Source organism: Ictidomys tridecemlineatus, chromosome 11, assembly GCF_052094955.1.
Source record: "Ictidomys tridecemlineatus isolate mIctTri1 chromosome 11, mIctTri1.hap1, whole genome shotgun sequence".
NCBI classification, from domain to species: domain Eukaryota; kingdom Metazoa; phylum Chordata; class Mammalia; order Rodentia; family Sciuridae; genus Ictidomys; species Ictidomys tridecemlineatus.
Window position 1 is genome coordinate 95872129 of NC_135487.1, and position 22661 is coordinate 95894789.

General features: G+C 36.4%; 1 protein-coding gene across 3 annotated transcripts in view; it reads left to right on the plus strand.

Moving 5' to 3' along the window:
- Positions 1-22661, plus strand: part of LOC120890497 (uncharacterized) — a 57197-nt gene that overhangs the window by 25739 nt on the left and 8797 nt on the right. For 2 of the 3 annotated variants that reach the window (XR_013427974.1, XR_013427973.1), the window contains exons 3-4: positions 10296-10358; positions 12022-12085. Coding sequence is in view for 1 of the 3 variants with exons in the window: in XM_078026852.1 (XP_077882978.1) it covers positions 1776-2048 (273 nt within the window). In the remaining 2 variants the exon portion in view is untranslated. Of the gene's footprint in view, positions 1-1775; positions 2688-10295; positions 10359-12021; positions 12086-22661 lie in introns of those variants that run through there. The other variant, XM_078026852.1, reaches the window with a different exon arrangement.

The following is a 22661-nucleotide window of genomic DNA, read 5'->3' on the forward strand; positions in this document are numbered from 1 at the left end:
CTAAAGCAGCAAGAGCTTGGATGAGCATTGCCTTGTCCCGAGCATTGCAGCATTGCGGGCCTTGAGACGACAGAGAAGCCACAAACAAAGAATCACACCAAAGCAACACATAGTACCAAAAATGCCTACTCCCAGCCACTCTTTAAAAAAGGAAAAAGCAGAAGATATCCAATTAGTGAATTGACCCAAAGTCACGGGATCAACATGGGTGTTATTCAAGACAGCTATCTGAGTCAGTTGAGACTGGATCATGTCTTCTGCCACCATGGACCAATTCCCGGCCAAATAGTCACTGATGATGCGGGAAGCATTCCTGGAATCATTAAATCTGACAGAGGTTATACACAAATGTGCATGTTGGTCAATGCAACCCAAAAGTACCAGGTCAGACAATTCTTCTATCTGAGCTTGAAGTAGATCTATTCTTTGGTTAGCAGCTAAAATCCCTGACAAAAGATGTTGGTTAACTTTATTTTGAGATTCGAGTATGGTGGAAGTTTGTTGAATAACATTATTAACAGTGACAGCAGTTTGCACCTGGCTGGCCATGGCTACTCCGGCCGTAACTGCTGCAGCAGCAGACACTGCTACGGCTGTCACTATAGCTGCTGTGATTTTGAGCAGCCTGTTCTACTGCACCCTCCAATATGAATGCTCTCCAATCTAGATATTTTCCCGGGGAGACACAGGCTTGGATTAAGCCAGCCCAATCTGAGGGGGTCATGCAGAATCTAGTCACTCCTTCCACCTGAGTAAGGGTGAAAGCAGCATCTATGCCATAAGTACGGACAGATTCTGCCAAGGTTTTAATTATTTTAAAATCCAAAGGCTCATGATACCTTCCCCTATTATTGTCCTGAAAAACTGGGTATGCTAGTCCCATGTCTGTATTAACTGTTCTCCACACTTGGGTATGGAAAGTCCTCCCAGAGCTTTGGATTCCTCCCATGTACAGGGGCAGAGCAATGGGTGGATCTATGGGTGGAACATCAGGTATAGAGCCCTCCTCTAGGTTCTCAACTTCCTCCCCAGAACTGGATTTATTACCCTTCTCACAACAGGCTTTTACATCTGTTGTTTCCCGTTTTTTCTTTTTTATCTTAGTCTTACGTAATTGTTGTAATAACTTGCACAATTCCTCAGAACTGTCCAAGCTACTTGTGTCCTTGGGAGTTTTTAACTCAGTCAAGTCCGGATAGAGCCTTCTCCTCTGTTTAACTTCAGACTCCCTTGTCTCTTCACCACTCTTACTCCTAATACTTTCTGCTACCTCGCTATGTGACCCCTCCGATTTTTCTTCATGCAATTGCTCAAGAACGGCCTGACCCTCGCTCACAGCTTTCTGGCATTTATCATCCATTATACACCCCCTCACTAATTTCCAAAGTGGAATGGTACCGACCTTTAAAGTTCCTTGTTTGTAAGCAAAATCCAGATTTTTCCCTAATTTGTCCCAACTGGGAATCGTGAGACTCCCTGAAAAAGCAAACCAAGGAGCTACAGAGTCAGTCTCTTCTAAAAACCTCTGTAATGTGCTCTGCTTCACTTTAAGTCCCTTAGAACGCAGTAACCCGTCCAAGGCCAGCAAAATTGGGCTCTAGGAAGTAGCGCCCATACTGTTCCAAGCAATATAAAAAAAGTGAAAGTACAAAACCCCGCTCTCTCCTTATTTACAAAGGAGCAGACGCTTATTTTATTATTTTTTCCCGCTCTCTCTTTATCTACAGAGGAGCGTCTTATTTATTATTTTTTTCCCACTCTCTCTTTATCTACAGAGGAGCTGCCCTGCTTTGATCGCGGATCCCACTTACCTGGGACTAACCGGTGCACCACCCCTGACCGCTGAAAGTTCTGGTTCCTGGGTTTCGGCACCACTTGTCGCGACCCCTTGCCCGCAAGGAAGACGCAACTCAGGAATCTTCTTTCAGCAGTTTATTCAGGCCCTTGATATTTCTTCTAATAATCCTCGGATGTCTCTCCCAGCCTTAATAAAGCATCTCAAGCCCCAATGCAAAGCTGCCACGTGGAACTTTCTCATAGGGTGCTGAAAAACCATGCGCCAACTCTCCCAAATAAGGAGTTGTTTGTCACATACCACAGCGGAGTCAGCGCCATCTTGTAATGACGACCATAGTCTGCATAAACAGCAGAAGCGGCTCATCACATCTTTTGACTAAGGTGTTTAGGCTAGGAATGGGTAGAGGTTCATCTCCTGGGACAATAGTTATATCAGGGAGTAATAAGGCAAGAACACAGCAACCGGTCCAATTTGCTGGAAGCCTGGGGAAGGCTGAGTTACCTCCACACATAAAAACTGTGCCACTGGGGGGACAAAGAGATGGGGTAGGTGAGTAATAATTTTGTACTGTTGAGCAGTTTCCAAAGGAAGTAACTCCAACATCAATATCATAGGTATTATTCTGCATCGCGCCTAAAAGACATGATGTCAAAGTGCCTATAGGCTGTACTTTAAAAGGAAATTCGGGTTGGCATGTATTATCATTGTCTATGATAGAATTAATAGGAACTGCCATAGGCATGATTGACCCTGTTGTCATGCAGAGCCAGCAATCAGCAGCAAGGGTGGGGTTGGAATTACTAAGCAAGGAGAAGGTAGTTTCCAAAATATCTAATGTATTGGTATCTAAATCTGGGAGCTGGGATTTAGGAAGCATTAAGGGATGATATGTGAGCTAAGGGATCTGGGGTTTTAAAAGTTTGATTATCTGAAGATGCTTGACAGCATCAGTGGGTCCTCCACCATCAGAGACTCCTGTAGGGGCCTTAATGGGCCAGCAGGAGGGTTTACCGACAGTGCCTTGGCATCCAGCTGACTGTAACTTGGTGTATATGCATTCTCTTCCCCAGTCAAAGAGAATGGGGGTATAATGAATAGTGGTGCCCCCAGCTGCATGAGTTTCAGTTAGGGTGGCTTCAAAAAATTGTTCTCCCTGCTTGTGAACACAAATTGAGGTTGACGCATAACAAAAGACATGCATTGCCTGGGTATGTGTACAAGTTGCAGAACAATTTTGGAGAGCTTTACTTGTACTAGGGGGAATAATCTTTGGCTTGTTAACACATACCCATTTAGGCTGATGAATTCCTCTCAGTTTATGGTCAACCTCGGCAAAGAAGTAAGCCACCTTAGTCATGCAGTCAGCAGTCTGGGTCCAACTAGTGGAAGCCTGAGTCCAAGATCCTCTCTTGCATTCACAGGGGGGGCCAAAAAGATACTCCCTGGTGTTGGAAGGTGGAGAGCTAAGGCCTCCGTGTACAAACCTGTTCAGCAGAAGTGCCTTAAGCAGGATCCTCACACAAATTGTTGGCTGCATCTGAAAAAGAGGAAAATTTGAAAATTTGTCCTCAGGGGGAGGGCCTCCATCCCTGGGTTGAAGTAAGTCATTAACCTGTTTAACCAGGTGTTCTGGTAACCATCTTATGGCTGCTTACTCTTGGTTCAAAATACAAGCTGAGCCTCGTCCCCAGATGAGGACAGGATCTGGGCCTTTCCATTTATTTGTAAGGGGATTGCGCCATATAACAGGTGGGTAAACAGAATTGGACGAGGGATGCCAGTGTCTGTCTGCAGCCGAATGGCCTTTACTGTCTAGGGTAAGAAAATTAAGGGCAAGTAATACATGGTTAAGGCGATCCCTGGGAGTGGTAAATACAAGGGCAGAAGCCTTAAAGCAGGTTAGGCAAGTCTTTAAGGTAAGGTGGGCATGTTCCACAATGCCTTGGCCCTGAGGGTCTTATCGAATTCTAGTAGTATGACAAATTTGTAAGGTAGCACAAAACTGTTTAAACTTGGCACTGGTATATGCAGGGCCATTGTCTGTTTTAATATGTATTGGTTTACCCATTATGGAAAAGGCTGAAAAAAGATGAGAAAATAATGCCATGGGAGACCTGAACACCTTTTAAGATAGTAGAGGCTCTTCTAAGAATAAGGGCACATAGATGGAGGGAGACCCATAATTCCATTGGGTATTATCTGGGGCCCTTGCATGGAGTCTAATATTGTATCAGTGGTGGCACAGAGGTCCAATCCTTCGCTGCCTTGGGTGGCTCCTTGGAGGGAGGCAATCATGGAGAAGGATTTTGAGGTAGGTTGGGAGTTTTGGAGAGAATAAACCTTATTGCCCCTGGGTTTGTCCTGGGAAAGGTTGGGGCCATGGGAAGAAGTAGGCTGTTCAAGGGCATTTGTCTTTGATCTGCACTCACTGGCCCAGTGATGACCTTTACCACATCTAGGGCAAATGGTGGCTGGGGGCAGTTTAGTTCCGGTTTGAGTAGACGCTATCCCTAGGCTTTGTTTGCCTGTTGGACACTCGCGTGCAAAATGGCCAGGTTGTTTACAAGTAAAGCAAGTACGTGAGCCAGGATTGCGAAAGGCCTTGGTAAAGGCGGCACCTATGGTGAGACCCATGGCATGGGCTTCACCCACCCCAGCACAGAGTCTAATAAAGTCAGAAAGTTCCCCTTTATCCTTATGTGGTCAAAGAACATCCTTACATGCCGGGTTGGCCTTTTTCAAAGGCAAGATGTTTTACAATGGTGCTTTTGCTTTCGCTTGGTCCAAGCAAGTGTTCCCTGGCTAGGTTAAGCCAGGCAACAAAGTTGCTATAAGGCTGGTCAGGCCCTTGTCGAAGTTTTGCCAGGGAATTGGTTGCCTTGCCCTTTTGAGGGAGGCGTCTCCAAGCATGTAAGCTAGCCATCTGAATCTGCGCCAAATGTCTAGCAGGGAAATGCGCCTTTTTAGGGTTAGTGTCAAAAGGCGCATTGCCCACTAGCTTAACATAAGTCCAGGATTTAGAGGAGGCCTTAGTCAATTTTTTTTTGAGCAGTTTCCCGACAGTGCTCTTTGAAATCTGCATTCCATAACAGGAAGTCTCCAGCACTGAGGGTAGCTCGGGCCAAAAATTCCTAATCCTTAGAAGTAAGCCATTGTGCTCTGTGACTCTCTAGTAAAGCCAATGTGTAGGGCGCAGTGGAGCCATAGTGAGCATAAGCCTTTTTAAGTTTTTAAAGAAAATGCAGGCTTAATTTTTTGTCGACACTCTGGGTTCCTTCCTGCCTAGGGGTGAACTCCTCATCCTCCGAGTCCTGATTTTCCTCTTGCCATTGCCCCGCTTCCTCCTCATGATCCTCCTCTTTGTTCTCAACCTGGGTGGGCTTATCTATCTGACTGTGGGTGACTGGGAAGGCGAGAACAGGCCAATGGCGTGACTTAGGCTTAGCCTTTGTATTAGACCGCCTTGGGCCAGCTGGGGTTGACTCAGTGCCTAAGGCTAATGAGCAGAGCTCAGAGTCAAGGGATCTTAATTCTTTTAAAAGTTGGATCTGTTCCTGTCTATGTTGGAGAGACTCTCGCAGGGGAGGCAGCTTAGGCAGGGGAAGTGGGGGAAAAAATATCTGAGGGGGCAGTTGGCCCCTGAAGGGACGGAGCACAAAAGGCAGGAGGGATATAGGAGGGAGGTGGATGTGTAAGTCCTATAGGCTGTGGCAGGGTCCTGAGAGGTGGCGGGTCTTCTGAATGGTAGCAAGCTGCTTACTTCTCCAAGGTAGCCTCTTCCCCAGAGGTCAATGTGTCTCTGGGATTTAAAATTGGATAAAGGCTGTTGGTAACCGTTGGAGCCTTATTCATTAGGGTGGGATTTTGAGGAGGACCAGGAAGGTTCCCAGGGTCCTGGGTGATAAACCCAACCTGATCTTTTATTAAAATTGGAAGCCATCTTGCCACAAAGCCATGAAAAGCTAATTTTGGCTTTACTATAAATTACTGCAGACTCTGAACCTGCTTGGAATGCCTGCCCGTGCCTTGAACTCACCCATGCCTGGCTCTCTGACCAGATAGCAGCCCTCTCTGAAACTTTAGTGACACCTCATAAATATTGGCCTTCCCTGGCCAGACAATGACCCTCTCTGAGGCTCTAATGGTCCTCATAAATTCTGATGTTGGGGCCAGCAAAAAATGTAAACTACCATTAGTGTGATGCTTGTCAGAGTTCTGTTATCTGTAACCCCCCCCCTTTGTGTAACTTTCTGGGCTATAAATCTGGGCTGTAGGAAAGGTGGGGCTGCTGTCTTGTTCCCACCGTTTTGGGAGGAAAAGGCAGTCCAGCAGGTCGAAATAATAAGCTTGCTTTAATTTGATTTTAATTGGAGTCAGTTGTCTTTTTTTGCATCCTGGTCTAACACTAGGGAGACTGAGAAGGATCTATGTCTATACTAACTGAAGGGCATGCAAGGGGGAATAAGAGGGACAAGAGGTCTTTTGCATAGCCTCCTCCCCAATCCTGACAAGTTTTAAGGTACCATTGTCAAAGGGTGAACTTTTACGAATTTCATTAATTAAGTTCCAGTAAGAAAAGGTGGGAACAGGCACTTTTTCTGGGCCAAAGGATTCATAATAATCTTTTAAACATTCTCCTATTCTAAGCCATCTTTTACCATCAATGGTCCCTTCAAGGGGAAACCATGGACACAATTCTCCTATTTATGAAAAGAATAATTTTAAGTCCTTTTCCTTAACATGCGCCCCTGGTGTCTTGAGGGCCTCATTGAGACATGAAAAAATAAAATCATGTGACGAGACTGCTTGTCCCATGGTGGGTCACTCACCGTGCATTATCCCCACTCTGCTCCTGGATCTGTTTCTCGGTCCTGTCTGTAGAGGTGATTACAAGCTCTTGTTGGCCAAGTCTTCCTGAAGGACAGCATTCCCCCTCAGTCAAAGGCTCTAGCACAAAATGTTGGGTGCCAAATGTCCCGATCAGCAGGACACATCAACGTGGATGGCAAACCTAGGTGGAGAGGAATGAAAGAATGAAGGAACAAGAGATACTGTAAAGGTAAAATTTCCAGCTGATTCTAAGCCACAGAGCCTGAGTTAAAGTGTAAAGGACCAGGCTTGTAAACCTGCTTCTAAAACTGCAAAGCATGGGTTAAATTCCTGAGGCAGTTAGGACAAGGCCCTACTGGCCATTTAGTGATTTATGGACTGGGGTCCTGTGCAACTCCTCACGTAAGCATTCAAGACCCTGTGCAGTTTGTCACGTAGATATTCAGGGTCAGAAACCAATCAGTTTGAATGTGTACCCCACCTAGGAGCACCAATCACTCCTTCCCTGATTGTTCCCGCCAATGTATGTACTAATCCTGACTCAGGGTTGTTGTTCAATTTTCCCGAGCCTCATGATGATTTGTTCTGATGTATGCAAAGCCCCCCACCCTCTCTGAAAAGTGTACTTAAGCTCCGCTTGAACTCTCCTCTGGGCTCTGAGCTGCTCTCCCTTCTTGAGTGGGCACAGAGTCCCAGCGCGCTGGAACAGGATCCTCAATAAACTTCCCCCTTGCAATTGCATGAAGTGAGTCTCTTGTGTGGTTTCTCCCCTCCGCCTCTCCGCTGCACCCCAACAGCTAGACTTTAACTGGAGAATGAATCCCTAGTTTTCTACCTCTTATACTCCTAAGCAACTGGTAGTACAGGCATGTACAAAATGCACTGCTACCCCAAATTATTACTAGTGTATTATGTGGCATTTTTATTTTTGGCTTTTAAAGAACCTTAACACTTTTATAAAAATATATTTATTAAATTTATATCATCACCAACATTTTCACATATTTGTGTACCCTGGAATCCCTATTTATTATGAGATATTTGCTTGGTTTTGTATGGTTTGGTGCTGAGTATTGAACCAAGAGGTGCATACCACTGAGATACATCCACATTTTTTTTTATGTTATATTTTGAGACAGGCTCTCTTTAAGTTGATTGTAGCCTTGTTATGTTACTGAGGCTGTCTTTGTACTAACAATTCTCCTGGGTCATTTTCCATAGATTCTAGAATTTCAGGCATATGCCACCATACATGACAATTTTAGATTTTATTATAGACATTCCAACAACACCACATAGGCTGAATAAAATCTATTTGATTAATGCATTAAATCCATGAGGCAAGATTATGTGAAGTAGCCAGTGTAGGAGTGTTGTTGTAAAGATTAGCAAGGATTGTAGAATGTAATAGACATTATTATCTAAAGTACATATATGGCTGGGGATGTGGCTCATGTGGTAGTGCACTCTCCTGGCATGCCTGCGGCCGGGGTTCCATCCTCAGGACCACATACAACAAAGATGTTGTGTCCGCCAAACATTAAAAAATAAAAATACTAAAGTTCTCTCTCTCTCTCTCTCTCTCTCTCTCTCTCTCTCTCTCTCTCTCTCTCTCTCTGTCTCTCTCTCTCTCTCATCTCTCTCTCTCTCTTTAAAAAAGATAAAGTACATATATGAAGACAGGAATTGATATGAACATAGTTTATATACAAACAGAGGTATGAAAAATTGTTCTATATGTGAATAAGAATTGCAATGCATTCCACTATCATGTATTTAAAAAATAAAACAACAACAAAAAAATCTTTATATGTATTGCTGAGAATCAAACTCAGTGCTTTGCACATGCTAGGAAAGTAGTCTGCAACTCAGACACAAGTTCAGCCCATGTACCCAGCTTTTTTATATTCTCTTTGTAGTAATCAGAAACAACTTTAAAAATTAAAATTGCATCTATATCACTTTTCCTAGTACAGTAATGTATTACTAACTAAAATTATTCTTAGTATTTTTAAAAAATAATCTAATAGATGACTGTTATTTTTTCCATAGATTATTGTTTTACTTCTTTAGGGTTTGGTGAAGGGTCTTTTTTTTTTTCAGAATATAGATGTCTTCTATTATCAAATGGGTCCATGCTAAGTGTGTTGAAAATAGTGATTCTAAAAGTTCACACAATTTATACATTTCCAAGACTATAGGGGAAAGGGAAAGACAATATTCACAACCAAAAAAAACAATTTTCCATGGAAGCATACTATCAGTGTCCAACCTGAAGTGTAATCCAGCTCTTTTTAAGGTTGTTTAAGAACCACAACCGTAGGTTTTTGGGATCTTCTAAAGTACACTGTATGTCTTTAAATCACTTACTCTTCTTCAAAATAAAATTTCTGCTACCTACTTAAAAAATAAAGCACTATGAATGAGAAAGGTGAATTAGACTTAAGTTCTGTGGAGGTACTGAGGTTGACCTTTAATTATAGTTTATAAATAGTCAAATAAGGGGCTGGATATGTGGCTCAAGCAGTAGCGCGCTCGCCTGGCATGCGTGCGGCCCGGGTTCAGTCGTCAGCACCACATACCAACAAAGATCTTGTGTCTGCCGATAACTAAAAAATAAATATTAAAAAAATTCTCTCTCTCTCTCTCTCTCTCCTCTCTACTCTCTTAAAAAAAAGTCAAATAAGAAGAGCCCTACAGTTGTCTCATCTTTTGCAACACAAGATATGGAATACTTAGATGAACTTACATGAAATAATGAAAATGCATTTCAGGGAAGTGATATCACAGAAATTTTCAGGGTAGAATCTTGGAAATGTGGGGAAAGTATCTACATATGCATTTCTATAGAAAAAATAAGTGATAAGTACATGAGTAAGAGGGTAAATTCAGTGTGCCTCATGCATTGTAGGTTGAAAGTAATGATAAAGTAGTAACTGAGGAGATCCAGAACTCTATAATTGTGGGAGTCATTAATAGCAATTTAGAAAAAGAATATATAGTCAAATCTCTTTAGATTTGCCTATGTCCTCTGTTCCTTTTATGAATTTGATTCTGTCAAATGAGATTATGTGGGTATGGTTCTCTCTGAATTTATGGGTTTTTTGTTTGGTTTTTTTTGTTTTTGTTTTTAGGATTATGTCAGCTATGTCATGTAAAGCCCTGTCTTAAGCTCACTTTGGGGGCTCTTTTACCTCCTGTTCTGGACTGCAGAGCAGAGACTCACCTCACTGATTCTGTGCAATGAATTAACTTTTGTCTATCTTTGCAAAAAATGGTTGGAAGAACAAGCATATTGGAGGATCTTTCATATCCTATAATATGGTTGTCAGATCCTGTGAGTTAAAGGGTAGTTACTTGCTATGTTAGAAATATCTTCCCTATGAGAAGGGCTTATATATATATATATATATATATATATATATATATATATTTTGTTTTGGAAGCCCCATAAACATAGAAGAGAAGCATTTATGGTTACAAACAAAGGAAAGCCTGAAGCCATTAGATATGAGAAAGTATAAAAAAATAAAATCTTCTCTTAGAGTTTTTAGAGAAGCAAGACTCTTCACCAGTAAACAGCCCTAACACGTTTAAATTTATTTTGAGAAAAGCTCTAGCTAAGTTTTTTTTTTTTTATAAATTTAATATTTATTTATTTTTTTAGCGGAAACAACATCTTTGGTTGTATATAGTGCTGAGGATCAAACCCGGGCCGCATTCATTCCAGGTAACCACGCTACCGCTTGAGCCACATCCCCAGCCCAGCTCTAGCTAAGTTGCTGAGATTATTTCTGTTATGGTTTGATTTATCTAGAATTTGCTATTGCAATAATGCATATTGTTTTTACATACATATGTGTTTATATGGGGATCATATTTATATTGTGATTCTTTATTATTGTAATATTATAATTTCACAATATATGAATAGTAGGCCATGATAAGTTCTATTTTTGCTCTTATAATTGAAAGGTTTTTGACTAAAGTTACATATAACTTTGTAGATGAATTTTAAAAATTTATGATTTGGTTTCTTACTTCATTTAAAGTAAAGCTTGATAATTTTTTTATTGCATTATTGTTGTATTTAATAGTCAGATTTATTTTGACATAACTATAAAACATGAAATATAATTTGCTCCCCTTCAGTATCCAGTAGTTCCCCTTTTGCTATTCTCCTACTTTTTTCTATCATATATTTGTTTATAGTTTTTTAATTATTGCTTTATAGAATACAAATAAATGTACACTTCACTGTGATATTTTTATATTTTATCATAGCAGTTTTGGTGAGATATATTGTTGTTTAATTTTTGGGAAAATTATCTCCTTCGTAATGATGAGTTTCATTATTTGCATGGGATGTATAATTCTGTTTTATATGTGCTTTTTGTGACTTTTATTTTCTCATAAGTTCTACATATTTTGTTTCTAAATATGTACACATGTGAAATGCCACTTGCATAAGGCACTTATGTAAAATTTATACATAATGTTTTATGCTCTTTTTAAAACTGAATATATTATGAAAGGTGACTGGCCTCGGGGACCATTTTTCCTACAGATTATTATTTATCTTTTCCATGATGTATATTGTATTGAGCCATGCCCTTGGGCTTCAAGTGTTTGGATGAGTACCATTGCATACTTACATGTTATCATGATCACATATGCTCTAATATCAGTAAGTCTCTGTGATGGGGAGTATCATGTATATTCAAAAAGAAAATAGTTTCCACAAATAGATATTAATTTAAAAGCCTTTTGAGTTAATAATTATTAATTTGTTTTAAATGTTAATCAATATTACTTAATTTTTTCCCATGATGGGTTTTTAGTTTGTATTTCTTAAATTTCTAAAGATTTTTAAATTTTATAGGTAATAAACATATCTCATGTATAAATTTGAACTTCACACTTTTGTTTTTTATATATTTTTGGCATAAAAGATGAGAAAATGAACCAAAAATGCAGCTAGATATTGATTTCAAAAAAAAGAAAAAGGTTTAAATTATTTTTCTAAATTGACTTTTTTCTGTACTCATCATTTATAATAGGTTTCTTGTATGATCGTAATTGTAGGTTATTTAAAGTGAATTCTAGGGCTTATATTTATTAAATACTACAGGAAAAATAAATAAGAAATTTCTCTCCACTATGGCTGCAGGAAAATGAATAAATTTCTTTAAAATCATATGGTAATAAAAGTGTTTTTTTTTAAGTTAAGGACAATGGGAGGATTTTCATTTTGGTTTATTTTAATTCAAAACTTCACATACACACAATTTAAAGGTCTAAGTAACTGAGAGAGAGGGAGAGAGAGAGAGAGAGAGAGAGAGAGAGAGAGAGAGAGGAGAGGGGATTTTTAATATTTTATTTTTTAATTATAGGTGGACACAACATCTTTGTTTGTATAGGGTGCTGAGGATGGAACCCTGGCTGCACGCATGCCAGGTGAGCACACTACCGCTTGAGTCACATCCCCAGCCCGATAATGAAATTGTTAAATGACACATTTACTTAACATCCACTTCTTTAAAAGTTTTTTTTTTCTGTAATATTTTTGGAAGTGAATCATGAATTCTATTATCTAGATTTTGAGATTTAATATAAAATCATATGGAATAAAATTTGGCCAATCCTAGAAATATTCACACAAAATTTGTTGTTTACTTAATGACATGTTGTGGAGATAGCAACTAATGAACATATTTATTATTAGAAATAGTTACTCTGTTGCTTTTCAGTTTCTAATAAGCCTTTTATATTTATTTCCTTACTGAATCACTCAGGGCAACTGATGTGTGTGTGTGTGTGTGTGTGTGTTTAATCTCCAGGCATTTAACCCTTCTAAGAAATCTGTCTTGTGAGCTCTGTTTCTAAAGAATTTCTTAACATGAAAGAAAATAAAATTATTTATGTTGCCCCTGAAATGTATTCTCAATGCACTCTCTTCAAAATGGAGAGAAAATAATATTTCCCCAGACTGACATCCCTGTGTCAGGAGCTAACAATATATTGATGGTCTTTGAAAAAAATTTCATACAGTTCTGTCTCTGGGTAGTTTTATGTGGGCTGCGGAATTGCCATTTACTATCCAGATACCCATGTTTTTTTTTAATTTTTATTTATTTTTATTTTATTTTATTTTATTCAAATTGGTTGTTCAAAACATTACAAAGCTCATGACATATCATCTTCCATACATTTGATTCAAGTGGGTTATACCCCAATTATAAGTTGCAGAATCATATCGGTTACACATCCACATTTTTACATAATACCATATTAATGACTATTGTATTCTGCTACCTTTCCTATCCCCTACTATCCCCCCTCCCCTTCCCTCTCATTTTACCTCTCTACCCTATCTGCTGTTGTTTAATTCTCCCTTGTTTTTCCCCCCTTTCCCCCTGACAAACTCTGAATGGATTAAAAAACTGTGGCATTTATACACAATGGAGTATTACGCAGCACTAAAAAATGACAAAATCATGGATTTTTCAGAGAAATGGATGGCATTAGAGCAGATAATGCTAAGTGAAGCTAGCCAATCCTTAAAAAACAAATGCCAAATATCTTCTTTGATATAAAGAGAGCAACTAAGATCAGAACAGGGAAGAAGAGCATGAGGAAAAGACTAACATTAAACAGACGAGTGGGGTGGCAGAAAGGGAGAGAGAAGAGAAACTTTATTGAAATAGAAGGAGACCCTCATTGTTACCCATGTTTTTTTTTTCATCTGTCCTATGGGAATAATTTTAGAGGGCACAGATAAATAATGCTCTTCATGAGGCTATGAATACCTGTATGTTCTGTAGTGCACAGGTGACAAAGCCCCTGGAATACACTATGCAGATTCTATTTGGTTAACCATTATCTGCCACTCACATGAATTTTCTTTCCAAAGCTTGTAATAACCTTTTCACTTTTGGCGTCCATGTCATCCACATTCCCAAATATAAAAGTTTGAATCTTTATTTTCTAAATTCCAGGTTCCATTTTTCTTGGGGTTCACTGTGGTACAAATAATTATTTTTTTCTATCTTTTACACTGTGTTTCTAACAAAAATGTTCTCTGCTCCATTCCTATATTTCCCATGTCCAGCTATGTTTAGAAAATGACATAGATAATTGTATTTGATAATTTATAAAGAAGAATTGAGAATAATTCTTGCTCGTGTTTCCCTTTCTTAGAAACTAAACCAGAACTGTTCTTGGTCCTGAAAAGGGATGACCATAACCAGTCAGATAAAAAAAAATGTTGATTGATTACATATTCTTTTCTAAGAACTCTCTGTTCAGATCCTTGGCCCATTTCTTGATTGGGTTGTTATTATTATTATCATTATCATCATCATCATCATCATCATCATCATCATTATCACTATTATTATTATTTGCTTAGTTTTTTGAGTTCTTTATGTACTCTAGAGATTAGTGCTCTATCTGATATGTCAGGGGTAAAATATTCCTCCTAAAATGTAGGCTCTGTCTTCACCTCACAGATTGTTTCTTTTGCTGAGAATAAATTTTTTAGTTTTATTCTATCCCATTTATTGATTATTTGTTTTAATTCTTGTGCTATCAGTGTCTTATTAAAAGAATTGGGGCCTAATTCCACATGATGAAGATTAGAGCCTGTATTTTATTCCATTAGACACAGAGTATCTCATTTAATTCCTAGGTTCTTGATACACTTGGAGTTGAGTTTTGTGCATGGTGAGAGATAGTGGTTTGTTGAAGAGGCTATCTTTTCTCCAGTGTATGTTTGACACCTTTGTCTAATATATAATAATTGCAATTTTGTGGGTTAGTCTCTGTGACCTCTATTCTGTACCATTCATCCGCAGTCGGTTTTTTTTTTTTTTTTTTTTGCAAATGTAATGCTGTTTTTGTTATCATTGCTCTGTAGTATGATTTAAGGTCTGGTATAGTCATGCCACCTGCTTCACTTTTTCTGCTAAGGATTACTTTAGCTATTCTTTGTGTCTTATTTTTCCAGATAAATTTCATGGTTGCTTTTTTTATTTCTATGAGAAATGCCATTAGGATTTTAATCAGAATTGCAGTAAATATATATAGTGCTTTGGTAGCATTGTCATTTTGATAATATTAATTGTGCCTATTGATGAACAAAGTAGATCTTTCCATCTTCTAAGGTGTTTTTTGATTTTTCTTTTTAGGTTTCTGTAGTTTTCCTTGTATAGACCCTTCACCTCTTTCATTAAATTGATTCCCAAGTATCTTTTTTTATTTTTTTGAAGTTATTGTAATTGGGTAGTTTTCTTCATTTCTTTCTCAGAAGATTTTTTAACTGATATACAAAAATGCCTTTGATTAATGAGTGTTGATTTTATATCCTGCTACTTTGCTAAATTTATTTCCTAGTTCTAGAAGTTTTCTGGTGGAGGTTTTTGAGTCTTCTAGGTATATAATCATATTGAGCATTTGCAGGTAAATGGATAGCACTGTTAAGATAATGCTAAGTGATGTTAACCAATTCAAAAAAGTGCCAAATATAAGGAGGCTGACTCATAATGGGGTAGGGAAGGGGAGCATGAGAGAAATAGATGGATTTTCAATAAAGAAGAGGGGTGGGAGGAAAAGAAAGGTGACAGGAGATTAGCAAGAATGGTGGAAGGTGATAGAGACCATAATCAAAAGTACATGTAGGAAGACACAAATTTGTATCACCATACTTTATATACAACCAGAGATATGAAAAATTGTGTACTGTATATGAAAAAAGAATTGTAATACTTCTGTTGTCATTTCTTTAAGATCATGGATAGAAATATAAAAAAAATTGTTCATAAATTATATACATTAAATATGTGCATGTTATACATAGAATATATGCATATATATATATATATATATATATATATGCATATATATATGCATATATGTTTATATATAGATCTAGGGAAAGGCAAGTCTCTTTCCTGAATTTTTAAAAATTAATTAATTTTTTAATTTATTCTAACTTGCAAATAGAGCAGAATGCATCTCACTTCATAGTACACAAATGGAGCACAAAATTTAATTTTTCTTGTTTTGCAGAAAGTATAGTTACAAAACCCATGTAACTCTACTTTGTGTACATCAAGATTTTCGTCTCATTCCACCATTTTACCTACCTCTATACAATCTCCCATCACCTCTTTTCCCTTTGTATTATTCAAAGTTTTTTCATTTCTTCCATGCTACCTCCCACTTCCCTCGTTGTGTATCACCATCCACTTAGCACAGAAAAACATTAGGTCTTTTGTTTAAAAGGATTGGCTTACTTACCTTAACCTGATATTCTCCAACTCCTTCCATTTACTTCCCAATTCCATAATTTTATTCTCTTTTAATGCTCAGTAATATTCCACTGTGTAAATAGACCATATTTTCTTTATCCATTCATCTCTTTAAGAGCATATAGATTGGTTCTATAGTTTACCTATTGTGAATTGTTTTGCTCTGAACATTGATGTCGATATGCCTCTGTATTATGCTGTTTTTAGCTCTTGTTTGTCTAAACTGAGAAATGGGATAGCTGGGTAAATTTTGGTTTCTTTCCAAGTTTTCTAAGGAATCTTTTTATTCTTTTCCAGATTGGTGTCACCAATTTAGAGTCCTACCAACAGTGTAACAGTGGGCCTTTTTCCTCACATACTCTCCAATGTATATTTTTGCTTGTATTTTTTTAAATTTTTTATTTTTTTTATTGGTTGTTCACAACATTACAAAGCTCTTGATATATCATATTTCATACATTAGATTGAAGTGGGTTATGAACTCCCAATTTTACCCCAAATGCAGATTGCAGAATCACATCGGTTACACATCCACAATTTTACATAATGCCCAATTAGTAATTGTTGTATTCTGCTACCTTTCTTATCCCCTACTATCCCCCCACCCCTCCCCTCCCATCTTCTCTCTCTACCCCATCTACTGTAATTTATTACTCTCCTTGTTTATTTTCCCATTCCCCTCACAACCTCTTATATGTAATTTTGTATAGCAATGAGGGTCTCCCTTCATTTCCATGCAATTTCCCTTTACTCTTCCTTTCCCTCCCATCTCATGACTCTGTTTAATGTTAGTCTTTTCTTCCTGCTCTTCCTCCTTGCTCTGTTCATAGTTGCTCTCATTATATCAAAGAAGACATTTGGTATTTGTTTTTAAGGGATTGTTTTGTTTGTATTTTTAATAATTGACATTCAGATTGGAGTAAGATTAAATTTTGAAGTAGTTTTGATTTGCAATTCTCTAATTCCTAGAGATATTGAACATTTTTTTATTGATTGGTTGATTGTTTATCTTCTAAGAAGTGTGTCTCTTTAGTTCCTTAGCCCATTTCATTTAATGATTGGGAAATTTGTTTTTTGGTATTAAGGTTTTTAAGTTCTTTATATATCCTGGAAATTAGGTTTCTATTTGATGTGCATGTGGTAAAAATTTACTCCTATTCTCTGGTATCACTTTTCACCTCACTGATTGTTTCTTTGCTGAGAAGAATCTTTTCAGTTTGAATTCATATCATCTAGTTACTTCCGCTTCTATTTTTTGTGCTTTATTAGTATTCTTAAAAAAGGAAAATTTCAAATCCCCTACCTAAGATTACAGGTGTATGACATCATGATAGCAACACAACTCATATTCATTTCAAGCCCACTTTCTTTAGGAGCTTTCATCCAAGGAAGCAAAAGAAAATGTTATAGACAGGCCATTGGGTCTAAGGACATGTCATAAAATAAGGAATATACCATTCATCAATTTAAATAATAGACTCAAATCTTTGGATCTGGGGAAAAACATATAACACACACATACACACACACACACACACACACACACACACACACAACACCCCCACACACACACACCATACACTTTCTGGTTAAGTCTCCTTGCCCTGACTCAGGGCAGTTTCCTTTTGTTTTTTATATCTCAGGAGAAATATTGTTAAAAAAGTCAATGTATCTTTCACCTGTAGCATAAAAAAAAGTGATCATGTCCTTCATCTTCCTGAACTCAGGACAAGCATAACTCTAAAGTATGGTTCTGTGAACTTAGATTTTCTGGAGTCTTGACATAGCTTTGAGGGTGCTATTTCAAAAATACATATACTTTATTAGTAACATTTTAAATACATAATGGTAATTTTCACATAGTGGAAATTATGGGTTATACTATATAATTCAATTTTACTATTTTTATATGAATTCTAAAAAAATAATTATCTTTCCACCTCATATAATTTTAATGTTCAATCTGTTTCCATACAAGAGAAGTTAATTGAAATTTTACAGGATTGTCACTGTATTATTTCCATCCATAAATAATATATTTAAATATATAATCTACAAATTCAAAAGGCCTCATATGCAAGTTTAAATGCAAATGTTATTCTGGGTTGGCTGGATTTTACTTCTCCAAGGATACCTTGCCTTAAATTCGCTCTAGCCTGAGGATCTGGATTTCAATTCCCAAATCCTCAAAATAAATAAATAAATAAATAAATAAATAAATAAATAAATAAATAAATAAACAAACAGACAATTCAATAAAGAGAAGCAAGTTTTGACCATCTGGTGTGAAGTCTGCCAGAGTGGGTATCCACTTCTAGGCTTCCTCACTTATGTTCAGTGAACCTGATTTTTTTCTCCTGTATAGGTACTTTGTGATTTATAGAGAGGACACGTGGTTCCTAAAAATAGAATAAATGATGAGTGTGAAGTTAAATCCTGAGACTGGATGATGGGTCTGGTTGAAACTGGCTGCACTGTCTATGGTGGGAACTGGCAATGGTTGGCTAGAATCCCTGGTGTAATCTTTGGTTTCTGCAGTCCTGTGTCTTCTTCTGAGAAAGGTCAGCCATGAATTTCCACTGGACAGTCAACTGGACCATATATTAAGAGTAGAAACTGGAAGTCCTATAGTATCCTATAGAATATCTTCAGCCCCTACCTTAAATTCTATGTGAGAACATTTGTGGCAATATTTCCAAATCTTCTCAGATTGTGTTTTGGATTATGGAGTGAGAAGATTATCATAATCACGACTCCATTTGTTTTTTCTTCCAGGAGGGGGGTGAGATACTCTATAGGTATCTCAGTTTTTCTTTCCTCCTGAATTTTTTCTCCTTCTTATTGTAGATTGTGGTATTGTGGATTAAGCCAGAGGTACTGTTCCACTTGGCTACATACCTGCTACTTTTTTATTTTTTTATCTTAAGACAGTTGCTGAGTGTGATTTTAAATTTATGCCCCAGTTTTGTGAGTTGTATTTATATATAAAATTTTAGCTTCCTGTTCAATGACAACTTCCCCTTTTCCCAGTATTATCAATTACTTTACCCATATTATATTTAAAATGAACATGGTATTTTCAATTGTTATACCAAAAACTGAATGAGACTTTAAGGTATTTTTTCATTCTGCGTGCAATGATACATGCATATTAATTCTAGAGACTCAAGTGGCTATGTCAGTAATATTGCAATTTCAAGGTAAACATAAGGAACTTAGGTAGACTAATTAGACAATTAAAAAACCCTGTCTCAAAATTTTAAAACATGGCTGAGTACGTAGCCCAGAATTAACATGCTGCTGTTTCAAATCCCGAGTACCATAGAAAAAATCAAAAGCAAAATTTTTGTTGTTATTGTTTATGAGCATTTTACATGATTGAAAAGTAAAGAAGAATCACATGACCTTGGAAAAATCATGTGTTTCTGTACTTTCTTTGTTTCTCCAAAGGCAGACAACCTGTCAGAGTGTCTATATGCTCAGATTTCTTTTTGTGGAATGTATATTAGAGCATTCTCATTCTGCACTCTTGTATTTTCCTGGAACTGTGTTTCAGAACTATGTAATATGAGGATCCCACAGCTGGCATATCTATTGCCTCTCATAAGTCCAGACCAGTACTTGGGGCTTTTCTTGTTCAAGAGCAGTATAAATGTAGAGAGTTTCGTTTCTCAAAGAAATAACTGAGAGAACTCTCAACTTCCATTTTTTTAAAATTTCTTCACTAATTTTATAGTCGAGCACAGTGTTTCTTTCTTCCATATTCATATAATTGGAGTACTACTTACTATTCCACTTTTTGAAAGTAGCCATTCTAACAGCTGTACTCATGCAGAAGATCTTATAGTTGAATGGTGCACTAAAATTCTGATGCAAGGTTTTTAGATTCCAGAGTGCCTTATGCTCACTGGAAAAGAAAATGATATGTACCTATTTTAGAAATAAAGAGGGATTTGTAATTGTAACCATTTTTCTTGACTAATATTTGAGATTTTAGCTCATTACAATGTTTGCACACCAATGTGAAAAAACTCCCTTTTGTTCTAGGGAGATTTGCACCTGCACAGTTACCAGTGATTTCAATGCTTTGAGGTTTCAGATGTAGACCATTGAATGGAAAAAGTTAATATCGGGACAAATTACTTACAGAAAGAATTGATTAGCTCTGGTGTTATTAGTAAAGGGAGCTGGGTAAGAGAGCTCAGGAATTGCTGAACTGCCACTTTGGCTTTCAGTGGTGGTATGTATTTCCCTGTTAATTTTTTTGGTACTGTCTAGATAAAAGTCCAACTGTTAGCAACAGCTATTTGCATTTTTAGAAAATGTTGGCAAATCCCTCTAAGCGATTAAGGGGTTACCTTAAGATTTAACACCTCTTCCACTCTGGTTTAATGGAATAAAGCCCATGGATCTTGCATGGCTATAGAAAACCACTTATTTTTCCCAGCTAGAGTAAATACTCATGTATATCTTATTCCTTCCTCTGTGTGTACAGATAAATTAGTATTTGAACTTCAGGCAATTTAGAGTAAAATAATATATTTCAAACGCAAATCAATCTTCCTTTATTTATATTAATACTGGATTTGGGCATTTTTTCCCAGTAATTTTGCATATTGCTCAAATCAGGAAAATCTTCAAGTGCATTCTACTTTTCTGTTGGTCGATATTTTTTTTCCAGTTTTCCAATTTGTGTGCCTCTGATTACTTTACAGTTTTTTGAAGGACTCAAAACAGAGCTATATATTTATTTGGTATATCCGTAAATGGTGGGAAGCTTATATTCTGCTTTAATTTATTTTTATTATTTTTTAAAATTATCTCAATTTATATAAGCTGTTTGGTGGATGTTTGTGTATAATTTCAGTGTCACAAACATTCTGCACACCAGTTGCTTTTGTAACCTATGTCTTTTATTCTAACATCCTCTTTGAGGTTGGATTGTAGCATTCACTCACATTAAATATTTTATTGATATATTTTGATTTATATACTTATAATAATTAACAATAAAAATATATTTGCATACATATGAATTGTCCTATGTAGTTTTCTGTATTTTGATTTCTTTATTTTAAAATTACTACACTGTTGTAATATTATAACATGCATTAGTGTCAGATAATAATCACTAGTATATTTGCTCTTATATATGAGAGAGTTCTTTTCTAATTTTATATACTTTTAACTTTCCAGGAAAATTTTAGTTGTTTTTGCTTTGATTTCTTCTTTAACAAAAAGTAAAGAATGGTAAAATTATAACCAGTTATTATTAAATGGTACCTTGGAAAAAATGATCATTTTTACAATAGTTTTATTCTTTGTAAATATGTTGAGTATTTGAGTCTTTTATGTTCTTTTCTGTATTTTTATTTTCTCAAATACTGCATATTCTTTTTGTAAACATACTTGCATATGAAATGCAACATTCATGTGACATCAGCATAAAACATACATGGTATTTTATAGTATTTGTCAAACTGAATATAATACATCAACAAAAATTTTAGCTCCTAGAATATACATTTTACAAAATTTAATAATTATTTCTTCCTCTTTCGCCATGCCCCTTGGTTTCAACTCTGCCTGCATTCTCATGTACAGTTGTTGTAATTTTAGTCTCTGTTTCCTGTGTGGGTTTATCATATACATATGATTACAAAACAGTTTCTACAAATGGATAGCAAAATCTTAAATTATTATTTTTCTTTTTTTTGAATGCATTTATTTCACATATTCATCAATACTGTTCATTTAATCTATATGATGTGATTTTTTCAGTGTTACCTAAATTTCTAAAAATTTTGAGTTTTATGATTATTGAACACTTAGATATATCCTTTTTAAAGTGACTCTTCAAGAATTTTTTGTTTGTCTTTTGTAAATGGTTATATTTCTTCTTCTTATAAGCATTTGATTATATGTGAGGAAATTAGGTTTTTTTTTTTACCTTGTCAGTTTTTCCGGTTTTAATGTAATCATTTGATGAATAGATTTTTTGGTATTAATATTTTGTAATTCATAAGTTTAAGTCTACTATATTGTATAATATTGAAAACAAATAAAAACTATTTATTTTACTTTGTGATATTAGGGATTCAACCAAAGTGTCTTAATGCTGAGCATATTCTCAGCTCTGTTTTAAATTTTATTTCCAGATGGGGTTTGCTCGATTTCTTTATTTGGCCTTAAATTTTGAACTTCATGCCTTAGACTCCAGAATAGTGGATATTTCGGGTGTGCACCACCATATGAACCCTATTTTTTGTATGTAAACTTTTGATCTTTTTACTTTATTATACATTTCAGTATTATTTACTAATAACTTATATTCAGCATTTCATGTGTCAAAATATGTTGTAATGTTTGGTGAGTGAAGGGATAAAATAGCATTTTATTATCACACTCTTTTCCCACTATCCTAGATGTTTGAAGAGTTTTGTTGTTGGTGTTTACTGTAATTCCACCATTTATTTCATTATGAGGTTTACCATGATTGATTTTACTTCATAACATCAATCATGTGGCATCATGGTATTTTTGTCTGCAGTAGACTTTATGTACAACCACGGATCTAGCAAATATCTTAGCCATGTACAAGACTATACCATCTATATTCTGTCATTGTACTCAGAGAATTAGAAAATTGCAGAAGATTCTTAGGATAAATTTTCCAGAGTGTATTTCCATAAAGTGAGAAATCATTATATATGCCTATATTT